Genomic DNA, 24,999 nt, shown 5'->3' on the forward strand with positions numbered 1-24,999 from the left:
GTACCAGTGAGACTGATCTTGAATTTCTAAGTTGATTGTAATGGGTAATGCAATAACCTACAGCAAAAAAAAGAAAAATAAGATTTACATTAAAAATTTCCCTAAAGCTATACTGCATTGATACATTAATTGTATCAATGTATACATTGTATACATTGATACATTAACGGTAATGCCAATACAGACTGTGTAGAGAGCCTTTCCTTCACTATTCAATAACTCTAACCACATCCGAATTTCCTGGGTAGAAAGCAAGAACTATAGGAAGTTTTGTGTACTTATTCATCTTGTGCTTAATTTCTAAACTACAAAGTGTAGAGGTTTCAGTCCTCTTGAAATCACACTTTCTGCCCTGTGGAATTCTTGTCCCAATCCCTTGGATTCCACTGGGATTTTAATAATTATGAGGTGGAAATATACTGCGCATTATGAGCTTAACAATAAATCTGGCCATGGTGGGACAGCAGCTGTAGGTGAGATAACTAAAGCTGAATAGAGGTCATAAGAATCATTGTGTGTAGAAGAAGAAGAGTTTGGATTGGATATCCTGCTTTATCACTACCTGAAGGAGTCTCAAAGCGGCTAACATTCTCCTTTCCCTTATTCCCCCACAACAAACACTCTGTGAGGTGAGTGGGGCTGAGAGACTTCACAGAAGTATGACTGGCCCAAGGTCACCCAGCAGCTGCATGTGGAGGAGTGGAGACGCGAACCCGGTTCACCAGATTACGAGTCCACCGCTCTTAACCACTACACCACACTGACTCTCACACTGTACATGAAGAGACAGGATTTGGATGCTCCCAAGTTTGCTACTTCTGGGTCTGCAGGTGTGCCTGGAAGTAGCTCAGATGGCAGTGATGGCCAGATATGCATTCCATAGCCCGTATCCTATGAGAAAAGTGCAAGTGTGTAATGCTATCCAGTCATAATCTAAAACCTGGGGTTTATGTGGCTTGACTGCTTTAATGCAGAACACGAGGGGATGCCCTTGATAACTCGATATGGAAGCTCCATAGCTATAATATGTTTCATTCACAGAACTGCAGAGTTGGAAGGGACCCTGAGGATCATCTGACTCTAGTCTAATCTCCTGCAATGCAATTGTCCCATATGGGGATTGAACATGCAACCTTGGCGTTATTAGCACCACTCTCTAACCAATCGAGCTATCCAGGGCTTGCCACCTCACCCAGACAGGTCACAGGGGACACTATGCCTTTGTTCCAGCATGTGACCACCTATTACCCCCTGGGCACCGTTCAAGAAGGGGCAGATCTTGGTCTATTAGGCACTATGTATACCGCAGATACTGCCTTCCCTCATTTCCTCCACCACTAGAGTGTCCTTATGACATCAGTACAACAAGTTCAAACAGCAAAAGGGATTTAGAAAGTTATTTTTAGCTGAGCAACCATTGTGGCACTCCCTTCTCCCAGAGGCCTATTATTAAAGTATTGACTCTCGATACTTGCTGGAAGTACCTTTTAATTCGTCTACAATAGTAAATGCAGCTCACATTCTGCAAGGATGGGTGTATTCCCAGGGTGCTATAAATTTCCTCTCTCCCACCCACCTGTCCGCTCTTCCTCAGTAACATGTTGGACGCCTTCCGACCTGAGGGACTCATCTTCCAGCGTCATAACTTTTATATGCCTGCTGTCTTTGTCCATGGAGTTTTCTTGGCAGGGATATTGGAGCGGCTTGCCGGTTCCTGCTCCAGGTGGATCACGTTTGGTCAAAACTCTCCACTATGACCTGTCCATCTTGGGTGGCCCTGCACGGCATAGCTCATAGCTTCTCTGAGTTATTCAAGCCCCTTCGCCACGTCAAGGCGGTGATCCAGGAAGGAGTCCTAGGAGCCTACACAACACAAAACACTTGGAAATGTACACCCAGTTTTTCCCCTTAATTTTTTTTGGTTATACTTAAATTTCACACTGGGCAATGCCCATTAACTTTGGGGGACCCAGGGCCTTCAAATATTTGTGTGTGTGTGTGTGTCTCAACTTGGACCTCTGCTGCTGCTGCTGCTGCTGTAGGGAGGTAAGTAAGGCGGCATTTCTGGTCTAGTTTGTGCTCACACTGGCTATCTTCCCCTGCGGGAGGCGGAGGCCCAAACTGCTGCTGCTGCTGCAGGAGCGCGCTTCGCCAGTCACGTGGCGCGTCCTCCTCCTGCGCCGCCTTCGCCACCGCAGTTCCTGCGCCCGGGCAGCTTCGCCGGCACCAGCTCGGAGTGAGTGGCCGCCCTCCCGCCTCCTGCTGAGGAGGACGCTCCCCTCCTCCTCCTCCTCCTCCTCCGCGGCAGCAGGGATGAAAGCGGACTCCCCTTGAGGCGCCGGCCGCCTCCTCCTCCTCCTCCTGGCGATGCGCGCGCCCTTCCCCGGCAGGTAGGGCAGGTGAGCGAGCGGCGGTGGCGGCGCGTTGCCCTCTCCGCGGGCATCAGGTGTCGCTTTGCGCCCGGGCGCGAGCAGGTCTCTCTCTCTCTCTCTCGGCGTCCCGGGTGGTGTCGCGTTCAGCCGGCGGCGTCCGTAAGCGCTCGGGGCCGCCTCAATGAGTAAGTCGCCCGGAGAGGCTGGCTCACGGATGGGGGGAGCGCATGGAAGGGAGAGGCGCGGTAGGCTTAGGCGCCCCGATGCGCTGCTTCTCTCGCCGTCCCTCCAAAGGTCAGTCCGGGCGCTCCTGCTTTCTCTCCGAGGCAAGGAAAGGCTCTCCTCCTGGTTGAAGATCCCGCGGAGGTCATATAAGCGGGGTGGGGGCAGGGGGGAGAGAAGGAGACAGACCTTCCCCCCTTCGTTTTGTGGCCCTTCTTCAAAGATGCTGGATTTTGGAGCTGAGCATCAGACAGGCAGGTGGACGCGCACAAGGATGATTATTTTCTTTAAATGAATCTCTTTCCCATGATCAGTTGGTATATCGAAATGGATGCTTTCCTTGAGATTCCTGCTTCGCAGGGGGTTGGACTAGATGACCCTTGGGGTCCCTTCCAATTCTGTGAAATGGAAGGTGCTTACTAGGATGCCCCCAGGGATCCTTGCTTCTCTTCTCCAGTGCTTCGGAGGGAACTCATTGGTAGAGGGAAAGGCACTTTGTGCATGTTCAGAGGCATAGCCTGCTTGGTCAGATTTTCAGGGCTGAGGGGTGGCACTGTAAATAGATGGGGCTGCAACCTTTAACTGGTTAATATATTGGATTCAGCATCTTGCAATTGACTGAAAGGAGACCCCTATTAAATGGACAATTAAAAATGAAAGTTAAGTATCAATTTGTTTTATTCATGGATTTTGGATAATTTATACCCAGGCTTTTTTCCTTGTTTCAAAACTATTCTTTAGTCATGTAAGCTTATGCAGATTTAATCACATATCTGATCAAAACCAATTTGATTAATCTGTACAATGACTTATACTTGAAAGTTTGGTTGCAATCCTGACCACACTTACCTGGGAATATGCCCCATTGATTTCCTTGCTTCCTTCCTAAGAGAGGCTGGGATGGTGAAGAGGAAGTCAACAGAAACATGCTTTTGTTGTCTCCACCTACAATCTCTAGATCAGTAGATGTGGGACTTTGATATGGGTATATCCAGTAACCTTGCAGAAATGTGAGTAATCATTCCGAATGCCTGATGATTTTACCCATGTGGCCGTGACAAAGTTTCTCATTTAAACGGTAACACAAAATGTGGAAACTTTGGACATGAAAATGTTCCTGATCAGCGCATTTGGCAATTTTAATTGCAGTCATTTATGGATACATTAGGGACGCTGTGTGATGCTCCTGTTAGCTAGCAATTTTTCGCATGTATCCATGCTGCGTATCTTGTCATGCTATCAGCCGTGAAAATGAACAGAACATCAATTCCTGTGTAAATGTGTGCCACTCTTGCAATGCCCTTGTTTCCATCAATTGGTGTGTGAGGGAGACAAGAGAGTTGACATACGTTGGCACTTATCAGCTGCATAGCCAGCCTTGTGGGTTTTTTCAAGCCCAGATTGCATGTTAACATATTTTTAAAGAGCTAAATTACGGACTTCTATCTAGTGCAGAAATTTGCTGCATTTGTCCGTAGTTACGGACCCTGGTTTGGCAAAAAGTGAATCAAAGTCACTACTTTGTAGATTAGCAGCTGCTATCTCACATGTGCAGGATTTTCTTCTTCCAAAAATTGAGCTGTTTTTGTTTTCTATAATGGCAATTACAGTAACCCTATACATGTCTACTCAGAAGTAAGTCCTGTTGGGTTTAATGGAACATACTCTCTCAGGTAAATGTGTATAGAATTGTAGCCTAAATGACCCAAAGAGATCAGGTCAGCGTTTTGTGATGTTTTTCACAACTTGATTATATGTATGTTTACTTGAAAGTTAAGGCCCCTAGTGGGAATACTTCCCTGCTGAAAGCCGTCATCCAATGTGCATTTCCTTTGGGAAAAGCACCATCAGATTTACTTCTAAGCATACATACGGATTGAACTATACCTGTTCTTAAATGAATGCACTGCACCCTGCTTGTAGGCTCTTGGCATATTTTGGTCACTGCTGCAGGTAAAACACTAAATAATTCACATACCATTTGCAAGAGATAGGGGCAAGAGAACTAGAAGCAATGTCATCGGTCAAGCTGTAAGCACTTCTACGGCATTTGTGTAACAAGTAGAGCAAAGGGGATGTTCTCCATTGGCCAGATGTAATCTACTTTCTGGGGACCGCAAATCTAAAGCAGCTGCACAGTTGCAACTAAGATTTCCAAGTACCTTCCTTCCCTTTACTACAGAGTTGGGGAACCTGTGCCCATCCAGAAATTGCTGGATGGAAACTTTCTTCATCCCTGACTACAGGCCACCCTAGCCTTAACAATATCCGGAAGGCACCAGGCTTCCTGTTTGACAGCCTCATTGCTGGTCACAGAAATAAGTTAGTATTTAAAACTCAGGGGTAAAGAGAGGCTTTCCCTTTAGTTTCCTCACTTTTAAAGAATCAGCATTCTGCAAATACAGTGGTGCCTCGCAAGACGAAAAGAATCCGTTCTGTGATTCTCTTCGTCTAGCGGTTTTTTCGTCTTGCGAAGCAAGCCCATTGACGGATTAGCGGATTAGTGCTATTAGCGGCTTATCTGCTGATCGGATCAGCCGATAAGCGGCTTAGCGGCTTAGAAAAAGGGGGGAGGGAAAAAACCAGCAGGAACTCGCAAGACATTGTCATCTTGCGAAGCAAGCCCATAGGAAATTTGTTTTGCGAAGCACCTCCAAAACGGAAAACTCTTTTGTCTAGCGAGCTTTCCGTCTTGCGAGGCATTCGTCTTGCGGGGCACCACTGTAATTATCTTGACACCGATTTGTATTTAGTGAAAGCGAAGTTTCCCAAACTTGGGTCTCCAGTTGTTTTTGGACTACAGTTCCCATCATCCCTGACCACTATTCCTGTTAGCTAGGGATGATGGCATTTGTAGTCCAAAAACAGCTGGAGACCCACGTTTGGGAAACCCCGAGTGAAAGGATGGGAACCTGAGGCTTCCAGATGTTGCTGGACTACAACTCCTAGCATTCTCTGATGATTGTCTAAGCTGGCTGAAGTTGATGGAAACTGGAGCACAACAAATGCCTGGGGAACCGCAGGGTTGCTGATTTAGTCAATCCATATCTTGGAATTGTATGTTGGTAAAAAAGAACACTTTGATCTGATGACCCATATTACAAGAAATACAGATAAGTTCCAATTAAGAATTTATATGCAAGGGTGTGTTTTTTTGCATAGCTTTTTTATTTTTTAAGAAATCTGTCTTCTATTATATCCAAACTCTAGTAGGAAAACCAGAAAAAAAAAATCAAGATGTGGAAATACTGCGTTTATGGAAAATGCCTCCATTGCTCATCTCTAAAAATAGTGCTTTCTGTGAGTGAAGCATGGGAACTGTGTGTGAATTAGTTTTTCTGTACTCTTAACTAATTCACCCTTCCCTGCTGTGCTTAGCTGATGACCTAATAAGCCTGATCATATGGGTTGGCTGGTCCTTGGGATGAGTGTATATATCTGGTTTCTGTTTTACACTGTACACGTCTGGGCTGTAAACTGCCACTCCTAAGGGCAGTGGTTCTCAAAGTGGTTCTTTCTTCTCTGGGGCACAGTTTCAGAACAAAAATTTGCTCGTGCCACACCAAATCTTTCTATTGATAAGAAATACTTTGGAAAACAAAAAGAAACCAACTCCTGGCAGTGTTTGATATATAACATAGAACACAACTACTTTATAATATGATCATGGGACATCCAGAAAGTATAAAAACAATGCAGCTACATAAGAACATGCGACCATTCCCAAAATATAATTATAAACGAGCCTCTTACATATGTACCTTATGTACGTATTCAAACTGAATGAGAGAGGCATGAGCTTGCTTTTGCCGGGTAATCTCATTTATATTAGGTCTAATTTGAGACAAACAAACTCTCATCTCCTCATTAACACAAAGAAGGCTTTCTCTCTTCTGATTTTTCATATTTGTCAAGAGTTTAAAATCTCTCTTCACAACAACATGTTGTGGAGAACTGCAGCAGAATATCTAATGCTAACGAGGATTATCCTCAATATCATTTGATGATCTCACTCTCATTTTGAAAATGTATCTGTCCAGATTCTGCAAATTAAAAAATAAAGTAAAATTCTGATTCAATGCTACACCAAAATGTTTAAAAGTTTCTTTGATGGTCCTTGAATCTTCCTGCCACACCATCCTCACCTGCCACACCCTTTGAGAACCACTGCCTCAGGCGGTTGGGCCAGATGACCCTCAAAGATCCCTCCCAACTCTACAATTCTATGATTGTCTGATTCCTTCATGGAGATGATAGTCCAGCTCATATAGCAGAGATGCTCCTAACCACAAGTATAATATTTTCTGTTAGTCATTCTGAGCTTGCTAATGTCTCTTTGGTTTAATCACTGGGTTGCACGTTCCAGCAATGGAAAACTCTGAAGTGGTGGTTGTAAGCAGCTGCAGTTCCCATGATGATGAAAACGTCTACAGCTACAAGAGGCGCCCTTCAATGTGTCAGGAGTTGCTTCTGGAAGATCAGCTGAGAAGGAAACTTAAATTTTTCTTCATGAACCCCTGTGAAAAATTCTGGGCCCGGGGAAGGAAGCCTTGGAAACTTGGGATACAACTTCTGAAAATTGCCATGGTCACTATCCAGGTGAGAGACAATGGGAAAGCTGCAAGTTGCCTTTTAGAAATCCCCAAAACCATCTTATGTTGCTTGGATGTGACCACAAGAGGCTATTGATACTGAATTGAGATACTCATTTGAGAAATACATTTCCGGAGCCACAGCCATCCCTCTTGTTACGTTCGGTTCAGGTTACGTCTTTTCAGGATGTGTCCTGCGGTGACCCGGAAGTACCGGAAAGGGTTACTTCTGGGTTTCACCGCTTGCGCATGTGCAGATGCGCAAAATGGCATCATGTGCAGAAGCGGCGAATCGCAACCCACGCATGCATAGATGTGGGTTGCATTCCTTTCAGGTTGCGAACAGGGCTCCGGAACGGATCCCGTTCACAACCAGAGGTACCACTGTATTTTTAATACTAATGGAAAATGTCAAAACTTGAAATAAAAGGGAAATGGCTTCAGTGTTTCACATTATGAAAGTTTGGGAGAAAAATAAACTCCTCTGATATTGGAGGACCGATAAACACCCAGCTATGCCACTAAGCAAAGTGAGAGGTGGGAGCTACCCCCAGTTCTTTCGGAGCCCTCTAGATCAGGGTTTCCCAAACTTGGGTCTCCAGCTGCTTTTGGACTACAATGTCCATCATCCCTAGCTAGCAGGACCAGTGGTCAGTGATGATGGGAAGTGTAGTCTAAAAACAGATGGAGACCCAAGTTTGATAAACCATGATCTAGACACTTCCTTTTGTTGTCGCATGACCTACTCTGGGCCTCCTAATCTGGCTTGCTGCGTCAAGCATGGTGGACAGTATACAACTATACACCATACATTTTCCCCTCACAGAATCCTAGGGACTGTATCTTCAGAGAGTTACGATTCCCAGCACCCTCAACAAACTGCAGTTCTCAGGATTCTTTGGGGGAAGCCATGTGCTTTAAAATATATGGCGTGTACGTAGCCTGTATTGCCACCAATGGTTATATTTTTGGTTGCAAAATTGACCCCTCCACAACAGTGTTGGGAGTAAAATCCAACCTCCAGGCCAGTCAGCTTCTGCACATGGAAAGGGGAGGGGGTGTCATACTGTCCTTTGTCTCAGGCTGCAAAGCGCCTTCAGCTGACATATATTTAGAGTCAGTTTTATAGCCATTGCACTGTCTTCACCTTTGCAGATCCCAGATAATAAGCTCTGTGCAAATAGAGAGTGAGAGATGGGAAGGTTAAATTTGCAGGAAATCCACTGCTTGCATTCAAGGCCCAACAACAGATTGGAGCCAGGGAGGGATACACCCAGTAAATGGAGAGTATACTTCTACCTTACCAACTTTTTCTTTGCCAAATCATATTAAGAACTGAAGAGAATAATAAGGTTGCATTTCTGAACTCAGCCCTTATACAGTGGTGCCTCGCAAGACGAAATTAATCCGTTCCGCGAGTCTCTTCGTCTTGCGGTTTTTTCGTCTTGCGAAGCACGGCTATTAGCGGCTTAGTGGCTATTAGCGGCTTAGCGGCTATTAGTGGCTTAGCGGCTATTAACGGCTTAGCGGCTTTAAGAAAAAGGAAACAAACTCGCAAGAACTCGCAAGACGTTTCGTCTTGTGAAGCAAGCCCATAGGGAAATTCGTCTTGCGGAACGACTCAAAAAATGGAAAACTCTTTCATCTAGCGAGTTTTTCGTCTTGCGAGGCATTCGTCTTGCGGGGCACCACTGTAAGTTTATGGTAAAGGTAAAGGGACCCCTGACTATTAGGTCCAGTCACGGATGATTCTGGGGTTGCGGCGCTCATCTTGCTTTATTGGCCAAGGGAGCCGGCGTACAGCTTCCAGGTCATGAGGCCAGCATGATTAAGCCACTTCTGGCAAACCAGAGCAGCGCACGGAAATGGCGTTTACCTTCCCGCCAGAGTGGTCCCTATTTATCTGCTTGCACTTTGACGCGCTTTCGAACTGCTAGGTTGGCAGGAGCAGGGACCGAGCAACGGGAGCTCACCCCGTCGTGGGGATTTGAACCGCCGACCTTCTGATCGGCAAGCCCTAGGCTCTGTAGTTTAACCCACAGCGCCACCCGCATCCCAAGTTTATGGTAAAGTACCATAATTGTATTATTTTAGATGCCTGCTGAAAATGTTTTCAACGGGCCTATCCAGACACATCATTGGTTACCATATTTTTTGCTCTATAAGACTCACTTTTTCTCTCCTAAAAAGTAAGGGGAAATGTGTGTGTGTCTTATGGAGCGAATGCAGGCTGCACAGCTATCCCAGAAGCCAGAACAGCAAGAGGGATCGCTGCTTTTGCTGCGCAGTGATCCCTCGTTTTTCTGGCTTCTGAGATTCAGAATATATTTTTTTCTTGTTTTCCTCCTCCAAAAACTAGGTGCGTCTTATGGTCTGGTGCGTCTTATAGAGTGAAAAATACGGTACATGTTTTATTGCGTTTCATTTTTTAAAAGGATGTTTTTCACTGTTTTAAAATACGTTTTTATTTTAAATTACAGGCATGTGTTTGCTACCCTGGGATCTTTCGGGACGAAGGGTGGGATATAAATTTGATAAATACAAATATGGTCTTAGCCATAGTTGTCCATGCAGCAGGGAAATGAGCTGTGTAGAAATGTGCAGCTTTTAACCAGCTGAAATTATTTGGAATATAAAAAACAACAACTTTTGCTCTCTTTTCTTTCTTTTTCTTTTTGTGTGCGGTTGCCTTCAGCTGGTAGTGTTTGGGTTAAGCAACCAAATGGTAGTGGAATTTAAAGAGGAGAACACAGTGGCTTTTAAACATCTCTTCCTGAAAGGCTACACGGACAGACTGGATGACACCTATGCAGTTTATACGCAGATGGATGTCTATGATCAGATCTATTTCGCAATAAATCAGGTAACTTCACTTCCTACGAGCCTTCTAGAAGCAATTTACAATACAATAAATATAGCAGCTGGGGTTATTCTACAAGGGTGCCTGGCCGCGAGTAGGTGGAATGCTCTGTCACGAGAGACTAGGGCCCTGCAGGATTTGACATCTTTCCGCAGGGCCTGCAAGACGGAGCTGTTCCGCCTGGCCTTTGGTTTGGACTCAGTCTGACCCTTATGTTTCCCTCCCCTTATGGTTTTGATCTATGGGCTACTATTAAAATGAGGCTGCATTTTAAATTGTATTTTAACCCATATTTTAATAAATTGGGTTATGTTTTTATTGTAATTTTACTGGCGTTAGCCGCCCTGAGCCCGGCTCTGGCCGGGGAGGGTGGGGTATAAATAAATAAAAATATTATTATTATTTATTTATTTCACCTTTTCCCCACCTTTTACTTGAAGGAGCTCAAGACTGACATAGTACAAGGTTCTTTTCATACATTACCCTCAAAACAAAACTGTGAGACAAGCTGGGTTGAGTGGCCCAAGGTCACCCAAGCTTTATAGATTAGAGATTTGAACCTGGGTCTCCCTGTTCCTTGTCCAACACTACACTGACTATACAGACTTTCTGTACAGACAGAATTGTACAACAAAATTATTCAACACAAAACTATTTTCAGGTGCTTCTGCAGGGAATGGGGAACTTGTTAGTTCTCCCCGTGTTCTTGGACTCTAGCTCCCTTCATCTTCAGCCAGCAGAGCTTAATGGTCAGGGATGATGGGCGTTGGGAGCCCAGCAACATCTAGAGCGCCACAGGTTCCTCCATCTTTGTGCTGTTGTCTGACAAGGGAGACCTTTAGCCCTGCCCCAGAGCTGCATGACTCATTCAGCTTTTTGCTTTGTTTTCAGCAAAATCATGCAGAGGTGTCTTGCACATTCCATAAAGAAGTAGGGACTCTCACCTAGTTTGCATGGTTACAGAGAGTGAGGCCAAAAGAATGTACCTGCAGATCTGCCATACCAGTGTTGACTCCTCAAGTGATAATGGCTAAAAAGGACTTGGGTCAGCTGTATGGTGTAGGGCAGATAATGGCTGATCCGTGGTCCCTGAAAAACATATTGCACAAGGCTTCTCAGGTGCTGACAGTCAGATGAATGTCTATGCATTGCAGAATGTTTTGCCCCTCAGAGTTTGATTTCAAACCATGCAGGCTAAAAATGGGCCACGTGATGTCAGGTGACTGGCCCCACCCACCTGTTAAGCTTAGTTCATGGATGGGTGTGTCAAGATGAAGGAACCCGCCTGACAGATTGATCCAGTCCCCCACCTCTGGCTTACGTGAAGAAGTCTACTTGAGCCCAAATCTGGGACATGTACTTGTTTTGATAGCAGCTTGAAAACCATTTTCTCACTGCAACATTTGGGAGCTAAGATGTGGAACCTGCTTCCATCCTTGTCTGGCTACCTACCCATTTGGCAAGGCTAACAATATAAGGATTTCCTCGTAACCCATCTTGTTTCCATGTGGCCCAAGAGTCTGTACTGCCTGAGGTAGAGTAGCAAACACTGCCAATCCTGGTGCAGAATACATAAGGCCAGTCAAGTTATTTTGGCTCTTGAGGCAACCCACCCCCAAAGTGCTCCTCTTTGTTTCTGGCTGTAAAAATCCAAGAATTATTAAATACCTAACCATTTTCTGGCCTTTCAAGAAACCCAAACCAGCTGTCTGTGGCAATCACTTCATCCTGCCTAATGATAGGGCCAGCTCTGTAGTATTTCTGCAGGGTCACAGGCAGGCTAACCCCTGTTATTTGTCTTCAGCGTCTGAGCATAGTAATAGTTAATAGATAACATCATCTTCACGGGCCAAACTCAATTCCCAAATCAGAATTCCAGAAACTCCTTCCCACTGATAAACTACCATAGTTCAAGAGCCTGTAGATACAGTCTCATTCAAATTGGTGCATGCCTTAGTGTGGTTTTTGTGAGGACAATTGTAGTCACTTGCTGGTTTTCAACTATTTGGGTTTCTCTTGTGAAACTCCCCGTGAAAAATCCTTAAAGGGCAAAGAAACTGCTCATCTTTGTCCTAATTCCTTGTTCTTCCCTTATTTATGGGAAGCAGGCAAACAGAAGCTCAATAAAATGCAGATTCCAATCTCGACTTTGTCCATACAAATTTAACTAAACCCAGTGAAACCAAACATAGCTCAGAGAACAACACTATATTTATCTGGATGCCCTCAGATGCTCCCTTGACCTTACAAGAGGATGACTTATTTCTAGAAATCAGAAGTTTACAAAATGAATAAACACCAAAGACAATAGAAAATGTTCTTTTGTAATTACAGTTACAAAAACCTAATGCAGCCAATAACATAAAATGCATTCAAAGCTGCACATTTAAAATTAAACATTAAAAGCATGTTGAAACGAAGGTATTTTAAATAATATTTCCAGAGAGGTGATCTGTGCTGGTCTGCTGCAGCAACACCAACAAAGAGTCTTGTGGCACCTCAATGTTATTATGGCATAAGCTTTTGTAGGCTTAGACTCCAGTTCATCAGATCCATTTGCCTAAAAACCAAGAGAGGGGACCAGAATATCTCCAAAGGGAGGACGTTCCACACACATTTGGAACCACCACTGGGATGATCCTGCCTCTGGTAGCTGCTTATCTGATATTGTGCATCAACAGGATGGAGAGAGAGTCATCTGAGCTTTCTCTTGATTGTCAGGCAGGTTCATACGGGTCCATTAACCATCTGTCAGTTTTGGGTTAGTATTTACAGCTGCGTACCATATCTGTTGGAAATCACGCCTACGAGAAGAGAGGAGCCGAAGAGACACCTATGGCCATATGCCAATACTTCTACAAGCGAGGAACCATCTGTCCTGGAAATGACACTTTTGATATTGATCCAGAAATTGAAACTGGTAATATATATTTTTATTACTCAAGACTTGTATTTGAGAGAGAGAAGGGGGTGGGGGGGGGAGAGGTCAATTTCCTGTCATCACTCATATGCAATACCAACTGTTACTCTTGAGGTTTGCACACACACCATCCCATTCTAGAATCAATGGAGGCAAAAGTACTTGGTTTCCTCCCCCCTCTATATAGTCCACATACATAATCTAGATCCATTTTCCCCTGGTTTTTATTTATTTATTTATTGAGAAACTGGTTTCATTCTGAAATAAGAGCCCATTTCACATTGATTCAGCATTGCCCCACATTTGAAAAACAGATGTCGGCAGTCCTGACATTGAGGGGCTTATCCTTAACTGCCCAATGAAGTTGTGGGTGGCTATATACCAAGATCACAACCACCACTTCCTTCTCCCTTCTCCTGGGGCACGGTGCAGGGAGAAAAAGTTACACGGTGGGTAACGTAATCAAAGGGAGAGCTTCCCAATGCATGTCAAATCAAACATGCCTACCCTTGTGGACAGCAGGATCTTCCCAAACCTGGGTTTCCAGCTGCTTTTGGACTACAGTTCCCATCATCCCTGACCACTGGTCTTGCTAGCTAAGGAGGATGGGATTTGTAGTCACAAAACAGCTGGGGACCCAAGTTTGGGAAACACTGTTCTAGACTCTTCTTTGCCTTGCGAGATGCTGCGTACTTCCCACAAAATCTGTCTTGTCTTTTCCTCACAGAATGCTTTTATGTGGAACCCATGCTGCCTTTGGAAAACAGGACACTGGGGAAGAACGTTTTCAACTTCACTCTAGACTTCCATAGGTGAGGCGGGAGTCCTGAGTGGCTGGTGCGCTCGCATGTTGTTGTTGGTAATGGTGAAATAAAATCCCCAAACTCTTCTTCTAGACTCGTGACTCTGCAGCTCACGTTCAAACTGAAGGCTATCAATCTCCAGACGGTTCGTCATCACGAACTACCAGATTGCTATGATTTCACTCTGACAGTAAGTACAGGCTTCAGGTTCAATTGTTCCCATTTGCTGTACGGCCCCAGCCAGTTTTTCCAAAGGGCGGGTTGGAGAAGGGGTGATGTGAACCCAGGAGCCCATCAAAGCCTCAAGAAGATGTGCAAGGCAGAAAGGGCCTAGCAAATCATGGGGCTGAAGCTATCCATCGCAAGGGGCACCAGATGTGGCAGGGATCATTTCTGTTATTTTAACATCAATAGTTTGGTTCACCATTTCCAAATACTTATTAAACAATATTAAAGCATATGGAACATAGATAAAGTGTATGGACTTGCGCTCCAGGGATATCCATTTTATGAAGTATAAATTCATGTTTCTTTTTCCATTACAACTTGGATTTTGCCGGTGGAGGATATGGAGGATGAGACATGGACAAAGTGATAATAGCCAAGGGAGATATTGAGGAGTTGAGGAGATGTGCGGAGTACCAAAGCCCCATTTTCCTTGAGGCAGTTCAGCCATTTTGACTTCAAAGATTTCATCAGTGTGCTAAGGGCATCCTTGCAGAAGTGCTGGGGGGGGGGTAACCACTTATATGTTGGGTCCTGGCAGGCCAACTTGGTGGTGTTGGGCAGCAGCACTCCAATCAGTGCTAGCCAATGAGCTGCTATTTTAATTCCTCCCACTATCCCTGAGCTGAGTTTTTGCCAAGGCACTGTGGGAAATTAAAATGGTGGCTTCCAAGCCTAGTTGCCTGGTGCCAACTGAAGCACATAAGAGATTTTTGAAAAAGAAGATTCCGGGTCAATCATCCGTTGTGGGCATTGCCAGCTGCCCAAGGATTCCAGGTGCCAACTCCAGGCCTGTTTTCAAGAATATAATTTTGGCTGTCATGGTGCAGCAGTTATAGCTAAACCAGGAATAGCCAAGGTGGCACTCTCCAGACGTGGTCCATCTCCCATCATTTCCGACCATTAGCCGTGTTAGCTGGGGCCAACAGGAGCTATAATCAAACAGCATCTGGCAGACACCAGATGTTCTTTCTTTTCAGCAAACAATTGGGAATCGTAAGACGTTTCAATCTGATGTGTCTTGCTAGAAGAATGTTTGTCAGATCCAGTCTGTCTTAATGCCTCGTCAGTGTGATATATGGCTTCAGAGCTTTCTCTCTAAATAGATAACTGCTTTCTTGTCTCTGACCCCACAGATAGTCTTTGATAACAAAGCACACAGTGGAAGAATCAAAATTAGCCTAGACAATGATATTGCCATCAAAGAATGTAAAGACTGGCATGTTTCTGGATCACGTAAGTAAAAACCTCACATTCAAGGTTTTTTGTCTCATCTTCTTTGCATCTAATGCCCAGGTCTTTAAAAAAATGCAAATTCAATCAGTGCAACAGGTGGGAGAGGATCAGCTTTGACTGTTTCCTTGAAGGTTTCATATTCATGAGCATGTTCCCTCAAGTTCGCTGAAAACTTTGACTAGTAGAATTGCTTGGCCAACCCAAATTGCACCATGATCCAAATATTAACGAAAAATAGAAACATCATCTCCATTGAGGACAAGTCTCCTAATAGGAAATAGACTTCTCACTTTCTCTTCCAGTACAGAAGAACACGCACTACATGATGATCTTTGACGCCTTTGTCATATTGACATGCCTAGCATCCCTGGTTCTCTGCACACGATCTGTGATTAAAGGAGTTCGTCTGCAGAGGGTGAGTTTAGGGTTTGCCAGACGGCACTTCCCAGTGTATTGTCGTTTGCAGCGTCTCATATAATACAATTCCTCCCCTTTTTTCTCTATGTCTGTGTCCCCTCTCTCAGGAATTTGTATCTTTCTTCCAACAACACTATAAGAAAGAAGTCTCTTTCACGGATCAGATGGAATTTGTGAATGGCTGGTATATCATGATCATAGTTAGTGATGTTCTAACCCTAATTGGTTCTACGCTGAAGATGGAGATACAGGCTAAGGTAGGTAGCAGGCTTGTATGCTGAACAGGAAACAAATGTTTCCTCTGCTCTTCAACTGGCCTCTAGTATCTTGGCATCCTCGGTTAGCAGCAATCCTATACATGCCAGTTCAGAAATAAGTCTTAAGTTCAATGGGGCATACTCCCAGCTTTGTAGGTCTAGGGATTGCTGCCTAAATATTTTTTGCCTGCTTTTCTCCCCATTCATGTTGTGATGATAAAGATGCTGCTAGATCAGGACCCATCAAGACCAGCACCCTGTTCTTACATTGAGGCTGATCAGATGCCTGTACAAAACCCATAAGCGGGATTGGGGCAGAGCGTTATTCCCCCCTCCTGCTGATTCTAGCAAATGGTATTCAAAAGCATTGCTGCTTCTATAACTATGGAGGCAGATGTCATAGCAAGTAGCCATTGATAGCCCTCTCCTCCATGAATTTGTCTCATCCACTTTTAAAGCCATCCAACTTGGAGGCCATTGCTGGCTCCTGTAGGAGCGAGTTCCATAGTTTAAGGTATGAAGTGGGAGCCGGAAGCATCTCTGGGCACGTGGAGGAATATCGTCAGTTGTGCATATATATTAAATAAATGTTCTAATACACACCACTTTCCAAATACTAATTTCATCTAAAACAGGGTTTCCCAAACTTGGGTCTCCAGCTGTTTTTGGACTACAGTTCCCATCATCCCTGACCACTGGTCCTGCTTGCTAGGGATGATGGGAGTTGTAGTCCAAAAAAAAAACCAGCTGGGAAACCCTGATCTAGAAGCAGCTCTACTCATCTCTCCGGTGCACCATGAGTCTCTGGAGGCTCCTTGTTCACCTGGGAAATAGTGACACCCCTCAGAAAAAGAATGGCCTTACCTGTCTGCTATTGCTGCAAAAGTAGTTGATGTTTTCCCCTGATTTTTGTCTGGCAGATCTGGGGTGCCTCCTGTCTTAAAGGGAATAGAGAGGGTTTTATCTAGGACAGCTTGTACAAAATGCAGTCCACATATCTTATCAAATGCTACATCTCACCAAGACAGGTGTTTGATAAGGAGGCAGGTTGTGATCCAGATCTACCTTGCTCCCATCCTCCCAATCACCACCATAATGCTACTAAGATTCAATGCTATTATACCTAATCTGGGTAGTTATACTAAACAGCTAATAACGTTCCAAAATTCTGTTTCGTACAGAGTCTAACCAGCTACGATGTCTGCAGCATCCTCTTGGGAACCTCCACGATGCTCGTCTGGCTTGGAGTGATTCGCTACCTAGGCTTCTTCCAGAAGTACAATGTAAGGATTACCTAGGACCTGTTGCTATCTAGCTGTACTGAATGCAGGGCTGAAGTCTGATTGGCAATACTGGATTGTTTTGATTTTTGTTTTGTTTTCTGCAGCTGCTTATTTTGACACTACGTGCGGCTTTGCCCAACGTTATCCGATTTTGCTGTTGTGCTGCTATGATTTATCTGGGCTACTGTTTCTGCGGCTGGATTGTGCTGGGCCCATATCACGTCAAGGTATTGCAATCTAGGGGTTTTTGTTTGTTCGTTTAAGCCTTGCATATAAATTTATTTAGCTCCTTCTGCCCCATAAAAAACCATAGCTACTGAGGGAGATGAAAAAAGTCACTCGTGGATTTTATTTAGGGCAGTAATTTCCAAAGCTGTCTGTGCAGAAGAAGAATCGCATTCAGCTTGTGCAACAAGACTTCACTGTCCTCTCCTCTCCCCTGCAGCCTTGTGTGCAGCCTCAGAATCTGCTGCGAAGAGTTGGAAGACTCTTGGTAACATATTTTGGAGGCACACCGGAAAAGGAGAGGAGTTCTGTTACACAAGTGGCAGTCTGCACAAAATTAGATTATGCCCACAACACCCAGTTTACCTCTGATTGGGACTCCAATTTTGCCTGTCCATTCCTATGTATGGCCCTGTATACGGAGATAGTATTTAAGTACTGTCCAAATGATCTACTATAGTGGTACATCGGGTTAAGAACTTAATTCTTTCCGGAGGTCCGTTCTTAACCTGAAACTGTTCTTAACCTGAGGTACCACTTTAGCTAATGGGGCCTCCTGCTGTCGCCGCACCACCACCACCGTGCGATTTCTGTTCTCATCCTGAAGCAAAATTCTTAACTTGAGGTACTATTTCTGGGTTAGTGGAGTCTGTAACCTGAAGCGTCTGTAACCCGAGCTACCACTGTATTTATACTGTACACTATGTGTGGCAGGGACCCCCCCCCCAGTAAGGTATATAACATGTTTGTTTGAACTTGCTTCACTGATCTGTCAAAAACAAACACCTATCTTTTTTGTTTTGTTCTGGTTCCTCTCTTCCAGTTCCGTTCCTTGAACATGGTTTCCGAGTGTCTCTTTTCGTTGATAAACGGAGATGACATGTTTGCTACTTTTGCAAAGATGCAGCAGAAAAGCTACTTGGTTTGGCTGTTCAGTCGGATCTACCTCTACTCTTTCATTAGCCTTTTTATCTACATGGTTCTGAGTCTCTTCATTGCCCTTATTACAGACACCTATGAAACAGTTAAGGTATGTGTGAACCTTTCCAGATTGATGCATGTTCCAGTTACCTCCCTCTTGGACTACTGCAATGCGCTCTACGTGGGGCTACCTTTGAAGGTGACTCAGAAACTACAATTAATCCAGAATGTGGCAGCTAGACTGATGACGGGGAGCGGCCATATAACGCTAGTCCTGAAAGACCTACGTTGGCTCCCAGTAGGTTTCCGAGCACAATTCAAAGTGTTGGTGCTGACCTTTAAAGCCCTAAACGGCCTCAGCCCAGTATACTTGAAGGAGCATCTCCACTCCCATCGTTCTGCCTGGACGCTGAGGTCCAGCTTCAAGGGCCTTCTGGCAGTTCCCTCTCAGTGAGAAGTGAAGCTACAGGGTACCAGGCAAAGGGCCTTCTCGGTAGTAGCGCCCACCCTGTGGAACGCCCTTCCAGCAGATGTCAAGGAAATAAACAACTATCTGACTTTTAGAAGACATCTGAAGGCAGCCCTGTTTGGGAAGTTTTTAATGTCTGATGTTTTATCGTGTTTTTAATATTCTGTTGGGAGCCACCCAGAGTGGCTGGGGAAACAGAGTCAGATGGGTGGGGTATAAATAAAATATTGTTTATTATTATTTCCTTGTAGGGAACCAATGTTAATGTTTTTCTCCTACTCCCCAGTTATTAAGAAACTTCTTCCTTAATTGGATTGGGGTGCACTGCTATAGAGAGGGCCACCCCTGGGGACAACTGCTGGGGTCTGGCTGCTTGAGCCAAAACATCTTGTTTCAGCAAAAAGGTTGCAGCTGGTCTCTTGTGGAAGGAAGGAGCCCTGTTCTTTTCCACTTTAGGCTCTAGGTTTGAAGGGAAGTAGATGGCAGGCCACCTGTTTCACTTCAGACTTCTCCAGCTCTTTATCAGCTGAGAATTTGTATTTCTTTTCTTTATTAATTAAACTTGCCATTTTAAAATGTAAATACTTAAATACAAATCCTCATCTGCTAGCGTTGGAGTTGAGAAAGAAAAAGGGAAGATGTAGAAGAAAACACCAACTCACATAAAGCAGTCAAGGGCCACCAAATAAATCTGCCTCAGTTTAAACATATATGTTTCTATGCCATCCAAACGTCCCAATAGATATCCAAATGAATTCAATGTTTATAGGGAATACATTCCAATGCAACAATTGCAGTGAGATACTTGGAGAATTGCATAGTAGATTTTGAGTTTCCCAAAAGCTTGAAATCTTAAATCCCAGCAACGACAAGGTTTTGCTAAATACACTTTTGTTGTCCTGCTGTTGGTTCCCATACCACGGGAATATAATTTAAAAGTATGTGGACATTGCAAATATCTAAGATTTCTCCAGGACAAAATCAATGCCAACAGTAACTTCAGACCCAAAGGAAAATATCGCTGGACACACCTGCATCATATGCAATGCATTTTCAGCATTACATCTCCAGCATCTATCTGCATCAGACGTTGCCTCCCTATAAAGAAAGACCTTGGAGTCTGCAGCTGAGAATTAGTACCGGCAGATTTTTTTAGGCAAGCATCAAGGCACTGTGCATGTGCTGCCCTAATCTCTAGCCTGTTTTTGGAGTTTTGCGGGGAGGTGGGAAAGCATTAGCAAGAATACGATTTTCCTCCCATGGATTTGAAGAAAGTGCATTTTGCACGTTTACATGACAGGTATATAAAAATGTTTTATAATAAAATAAACCACTTTATCCTTCTCCCCTAGCCCAATTTTTCTACCCAGCAAGTCCACCCACAGCACTCCAAACCCCCCTTTTTAAAAAAACAACAGGTGAAATGGTATGCTCAATAACAATTAAAATTACATCTCTCCATTGATTTGTGTACAGTGGTTTGTTTGAGATTCCGCGCATTGGTGCTAACAACAACACTTTTTTTTTTAAAGCACTACCAGCAAGAAGGCTTTCCAGAGACAGAGCTCCGTGCATTCGTAGCACAGTGCAAAGATCTACCAAACTCTGGGAGGTACAGGTTAGAAGACGAAGGCCCTGTAACAATCTTCTGCTGCTGTAAAAGGTTAGTAACTAAATGCAAACCCATGTGGAGAGTTGTTTCCAGAAAGTATCACTGCTAGCTTGTGCTCTCTGCTCCACCCCGATTAGGCAAACTGAACTGGTTGCTACAGTTTCCAGTTTGGCAGCTGCCAGATTACAGAACTGAAGTTTATACAGGCAACTCCCACTTACGTTCCGGGGCCCCACACACATAAATGAACCTGCGTGAAATGGGGAGCACCCTCTAAAAGCCCTCCCTGCCGCTCTCTCTTCAATCCATAAAAATACTGTATCCAAAAATATCCACAACTAGAATTGAAGCTCTGGTGTCAGCAGGAGGCTGGGGGGCTTGCAGGAAAACAGCTTCTGCTGCTGCACTCCCCGGCATGCCAGCTGCTAGCTGGGGAGGCTAAGCAGCGTAAACAAAGCCCACTGTGCTGTCTGTCTTTTCATAGCTTCCTCCACCCACACTGATGTACTCTTTGGGCTCTGGGGAGGATGTCTCTGTGAGCCACAGGGACTTTCACACTCTCTCCTACCATTTCTGGGTATGAATTGAATTATTTCCTGGTGCTGCGTGTATGCGTAGTCATGCATGAGTCAAACATATGGAGGTGGGGGGAGTGCCTGTATTACTCTATATTCCAAAATAAGCATCGAGCCACTCTATATTATACACCCTCTGCAAGATGCACTTAGTTCTATTTGAATACAGACTTCTTCAGGCACAGGCAAACTCAGCCCTACGGATGTTTTGGGACTACAACTCCCATCATCCCTGACCACTGGTTCTGTTAAGCTAGGGATGATGGGAGTTGTAGTCCCCAAACATCTGCAGGACCAAGTTTGCCTATGCCTGAACTACTGCATTTGCCTGATATGTTTTTAAATGTGATCCCCCCCAGGGCAGATTTAGTGTAGCTATAAGGGCCTGGGGATTTAAAAACCATCCAGAAATGTGCTTTGGGCAGCTCCAAACGACACCAGGTTTAGCTAGCAATGCGTAACACATGCTCCATAGTCATTTATACCTATATTCACACAGATTTGCATTGAAGCAGCATATCTGAGAGTAGCAAAAAATTAACCATTGGGCAGGATAGGATTCTCTGGAAAGCGAAAGTCTCCCACTTGCATAAGTGTATGCAGGCCCGGAATGAGGTATGGGGATGTGAATGGGGAAATATGCCCTGTGTGGCAGGTTGCCCTCCCCCCGGTGCTGGTCAATAGTTCAAGGATGTTGGGAGTTACAGCACAACAACATTTCACTCCTCACCCCCATTTCAAAGGCAACTGGGGCTGCCAACAAACAGGGCAGCAAATCGCCCTGCCTGCTTCATGCTCTTTGAATATCTCTGGGCCTGTGTGGGCCCAAGAGGCATCCAGGGGGGAAACAAAGGGGAAAGGGGGTGCCACTGGAAATCTGAACTTTCCAGCAAGGTAGCCTGAGGTAAATTTTTAAAAATCCAAAAATTGGGATTGGCAGGTATCAAAAGAAAGGAGTGGAGGACACCACATTGATGACCCCAAACTTAAGGCATGTTCATGAGGCATCCAGACGATGCATTAAGAAGAAAAATGTTGTGGGAAGGGTTTTAATGCAGGGCCATGAGAATGGGCCACAGCATGTACCACTGCACTCTTTTGGCAGGAACTGGAAATGTGATCTTGCCCGTAAAATGCAGTACACATAATGTCTTTCGCACAAAACAAGAAGTATTGCTTCATGAAACCAAATGATACAGTGTTTTGAGCACACCAAGCTCAGCCGAAACTGCTTATATGCACAATCAATTCAATTATAGTAGTACAACCCTACAGCAAGTTAACTTAGAAATAAACATTGAGTTCACTGAGACTTTATTTCCAGGTAACTATGCTATAGTTTTAGTTGTTCCATTAGTTGTGTTCCAAGGAACTAATCTTGATTCCACCCCCCCCCCTTTCAAGGTCTTAATGAGAATAGCAAGAATTCTTGAATATATTCGGAGATTCCTGGACGGCGCTCTCATTACAGATACTTAACTGAACCATCAAAGAGAAAATTCCTGTACACAAGGCACGTAACACCCACGAAGGTCCTTGCAAGATTAGCTAACTTTAATTGCTTCCTAGTGCATTCATTAGAACTTCAGCAAAAATCAAAGCAGAATTGCCTGGGTTTAGAAGCATTGTTGAATATAGGTATATTACTATCATAGTCCTACAGGCACCATGTGTGAATACTGTCCACTAATGATTAAGGACACTAGGTGTTTTTCAAAACTGCTTTGTTTGTTTTAGTTCTGTGTACACATCTGCATTGCAAGTTGAGGCAGTGGCCTTCTTGATGCTGCCAATGGGTCAGGGCCAAAGTGAGGGTGCAGAGAATATCAAAACTTGTAAAAACCTAATGGGCTTCAGGAGGGCCTTTCTTCAGAGGGAACTCAAAGGAACTCAGTTCCAGCACCCCTCATGTGGGTGCTGTTGTCATTCTGTGAGAACGAGGGAGGTGTTCATGGTGAGTTCTGGCACCTCTTTTTCTAGAAAAATAGCACTGGGCTTCGGTCTGATAAAAACCTCATTGAAAAGTACCCAATATTTAGATGTAGCTCAGCGTCTTAGTGCATTAAACAAGAAGTTGCTTGGATGAGTTGAATGGAAAGACTCTAGGCCAGAGGTAGCCACCATGGTGATCTCCGGATGAACTAGACCTCCAACCATCCCCGACCCATGTTTGCTGCCATCCCCAGCTATGCTTGCTGGGGCTGACGAGAGGGCGACATATTGGCATTTCCTGCCCCAGACAAAGAAGCATAATTAAATAAGAAAGAAAATATATTTAGAAGAATTAAGAGTTTACATGGTATTAAAAGTGAAAAAATCATGCTAAAAATATAACTGCAAAGCACAAGAATTACAATTCAAGCTTTCTCTACACTTGGTCTATGGCACTGTGTGACCCAGCAGGTCCGTGTGTGTGTGTGTGTGCGCGCGCGCGCGCAGAAAGTAGTTCTTATATTTAACGCATCTGCAAATTTGGTGTCTCAAGCATGTGCTGTTTCAGACAACAGAGCAGAAAAAACTGCTCCACGATGGACAGCCTGGGTATTATCCAGCCTATAGAAAGTTCTGTGTTAGGTACAAAAAAAGCTCTCCCCTTTAAATCTTCTAATATCAGTGGAAACTGCTGTAGTCTTTGGCTAGACAGAAAAGATTAAACCAATGACAGTGAGAACTAGCAAACCGGGTTGGCAAGGCAGAGTATTATACACTCCGCGAGAAATCATGCAGGTAGAATTTGCCTCCTTTTATGGCAGGCCTGGAGAACATGTGGCCCTCCAGTTATAGTCCTGCAACATCTGGAGGGCTACAGGTCCCTAATCTCTGCTGGCAGATGCCCCACGTGGAGGGTCCCACTCACAGGAAGGAGGCAGTTCCTCTCAAACGCCTAGCACTTAGCAGGAACAGTAGCTGGAAAATGGGATTTCCATCCTTCTGAAAAAGGAGTTTGGTCAACTTAGTTGATGAAACCGCATAAAAATCTTTCTAATTTGCTACACACATGTTCAGGTTTCTTCAGTGTGGTGTAAACAAAGTCTTAGTGGCTGGTGTTCTCTGCCATTATTTTGATTTAAGTGGACAAAGAGACCAGGATTGACACTCGCTGGAAAGAAGGAGGGACATTCCTGTGTTTCACATCCATTAACACAAAACAAGGTGGTCAGAGATGTGAACACTAAGTAATGGAAAGCCCTAACACATTTCATTGCAAATATAGTGTAATTTTTCAAGCCTTTATATTAAACAAGTGCAGACTATTTGCAATAACGTAAGAGTGGGCAAGCACATAGAACTACTCCAAATATAGCTCTTAAAACAATTCTGCAACTTGTGTTAGATGTTAGAACTGCTAAACACTGGTCCAAAACCTTTATGTGGAACCCAACTTTTATAGATGCCTTATTTGCTAAATTATATTTACTGAGAAAGCAAATGTGAAAAAATAAAGGAAATCTATTTTTAGACTTTTAAATATTTCAGATGTAAAAGCAACAATCATGACAGAGTACTACTGAATGAGCAGAAAGACTTTTTATGTACTGTGTACAAACTTTGGAAAACATTATGTGTTGTTTGTTCACATTTTATAGGATGCTATGGTTAAGTATTTAACTTGAACATTAATTAATATTGACACTGAGAATAAATTTTTGTTCAACCTGCACTTTCTCCTTGCTTCTTTCTTGTATTTTGGAAAATATTTATCGTTGCGGTTTGGCTGAAATGGATCTACCCAAGTTTGTAGAGAATGGTAAAAGAAAGTGGAATCATAAAACTGCAGGGTTGCATTATTACAAAGAAGATTAGCTCCACCTCCCACTAAAATCCTTTATGCCTACCATCCAGATTGCAGCCCACCAAAAGAAAGCAGCAACAGTGAACAAAAACAATTGTTTCTATTTTTAATGTCACTGTGCACCAGAATTTCTTTATTTGGGGGCAAGTCCAGAATTTTTTTTTTTTCTGTTTCAAGCATCCTGGCACCTAGCCTCTGGAATTTCTTCCAGCAGAGT

At 44.1% G+C, this 24,999-nt stretch overlaps 2 protein-coding genes across 10 annotated transcripts in view; one reads left to right on the forward strand and one right to left on the reverse strand.

The window, feature by feature from the left end:
- DNAI3 (dynein axonemal intermediate chain 3) overlaps nt 1-24,999 on the reverse strand; it is a 73,986-nt gene that overhangs the window by 41,006 nt on the left and 7,981 nt on the right. For 2 of the 5 annotated variants that reach the window (XM_082227807.1, XM_082227810.1), the window contains exon 1: nt 11,033-12,258. The exons of 2 other annotated variants lie outside the window; for them this stretch is intronic. In XM_082227807.1, the coding sequence (XP_082083933.1) occupies nt 11,033-11,047 (15 nt within the window). In that variant the 5' untranslated portion in view covers nt 11,048-12,258. Of the gene's footprint in view, nt 1-11,032; nt 12,259-16,768; nt 16,839-24,999 lie in introns of those variants that run through there. One more of the 5 variants, XM_082227805.1, reaches the window with a different exon arrangement.
- Nucleotides 2,179-24,650, forward strand: MCOLN3 (mucolipin TRP cation channel 3). 5 transcript variants are annotated; one of them, XM_082227916.1, is made up of 15 exons: nt 2,179-2,390; nt 3,485-3,604; nt 6,961-7,193; nt 9,882-10,049; nt 12,813-12,966; nt 13,694-13,778; nt 13,863-13,959; nt 15,131-15,230; nt 15,533-15,645; nt 15,755-15,904; nt 17,086-17,187; nt 17,292-17,414; nt 18,236-18,442; nt 20,335-20,465; nt 22,394-24,650. In XM_082227916.1, exons 3-15 carry the CDS (start codon nt 6,963-6,965, stop codon nt 22,398-22,400), a joined length of 1,668 nt encoding a protein of 555 aa, XP_082084042.1. In that variant the 5' UTR covers nt 2,179-2,390; nt 3,485-3,604; nt 6,961-6,962; the 3' UTR covers nt 22,401-24,650. The 5 variants fall into 5 exon arrangements, with proteins under 5 accessions (XP_082084042.1, XP_082084040.1, XP_082084041.1 ...); XM_082227914.1 differs by lacking the exon at nt 3,485-3,604 and having other exon boundaries at nt 2,179-2,399; XM_082227915.1 differs by lacking the exon at nt 3,485-3,604 and having other exon boundaries at nt 2,180-2,390.

The sequence above is a fragment of the Podarcis vaucheri genome, assembly GCF_965113315.1.
Source record: "Podarcis vaucheri genome assembly, chromosome: 6".
Taxonomy (NCBI): domain Eukaryota; kingdom Metazoa; phylum Chordata; class Lepidosauria; order Squamata; family Lacertidae; genus Podarcis; species Podarcis vaucheri.

What these genes read in the sequence shown, in the direction of transcription:
- MCOLN3 (XM_082227913.1), top strand. An exon ending in TTGCCATGGTCACTATCCAG is followed by an intron (nt 7,194 to 9,881) that starts GTGAGAGACAAT and finishes GGTTGCCTTCAG; the next exon opens with CTGGTAGTGTTTGGGTTAAG. An exon ending in TTCACTCTAGACTTCCATAG is followed by an intron (nt 13,779 to 13,862) that starts GTGAGGCGGGAG and finishes CTCTTCTTCTAG; the next exon opens with ACTCGTGACTCTGCAGCTCA.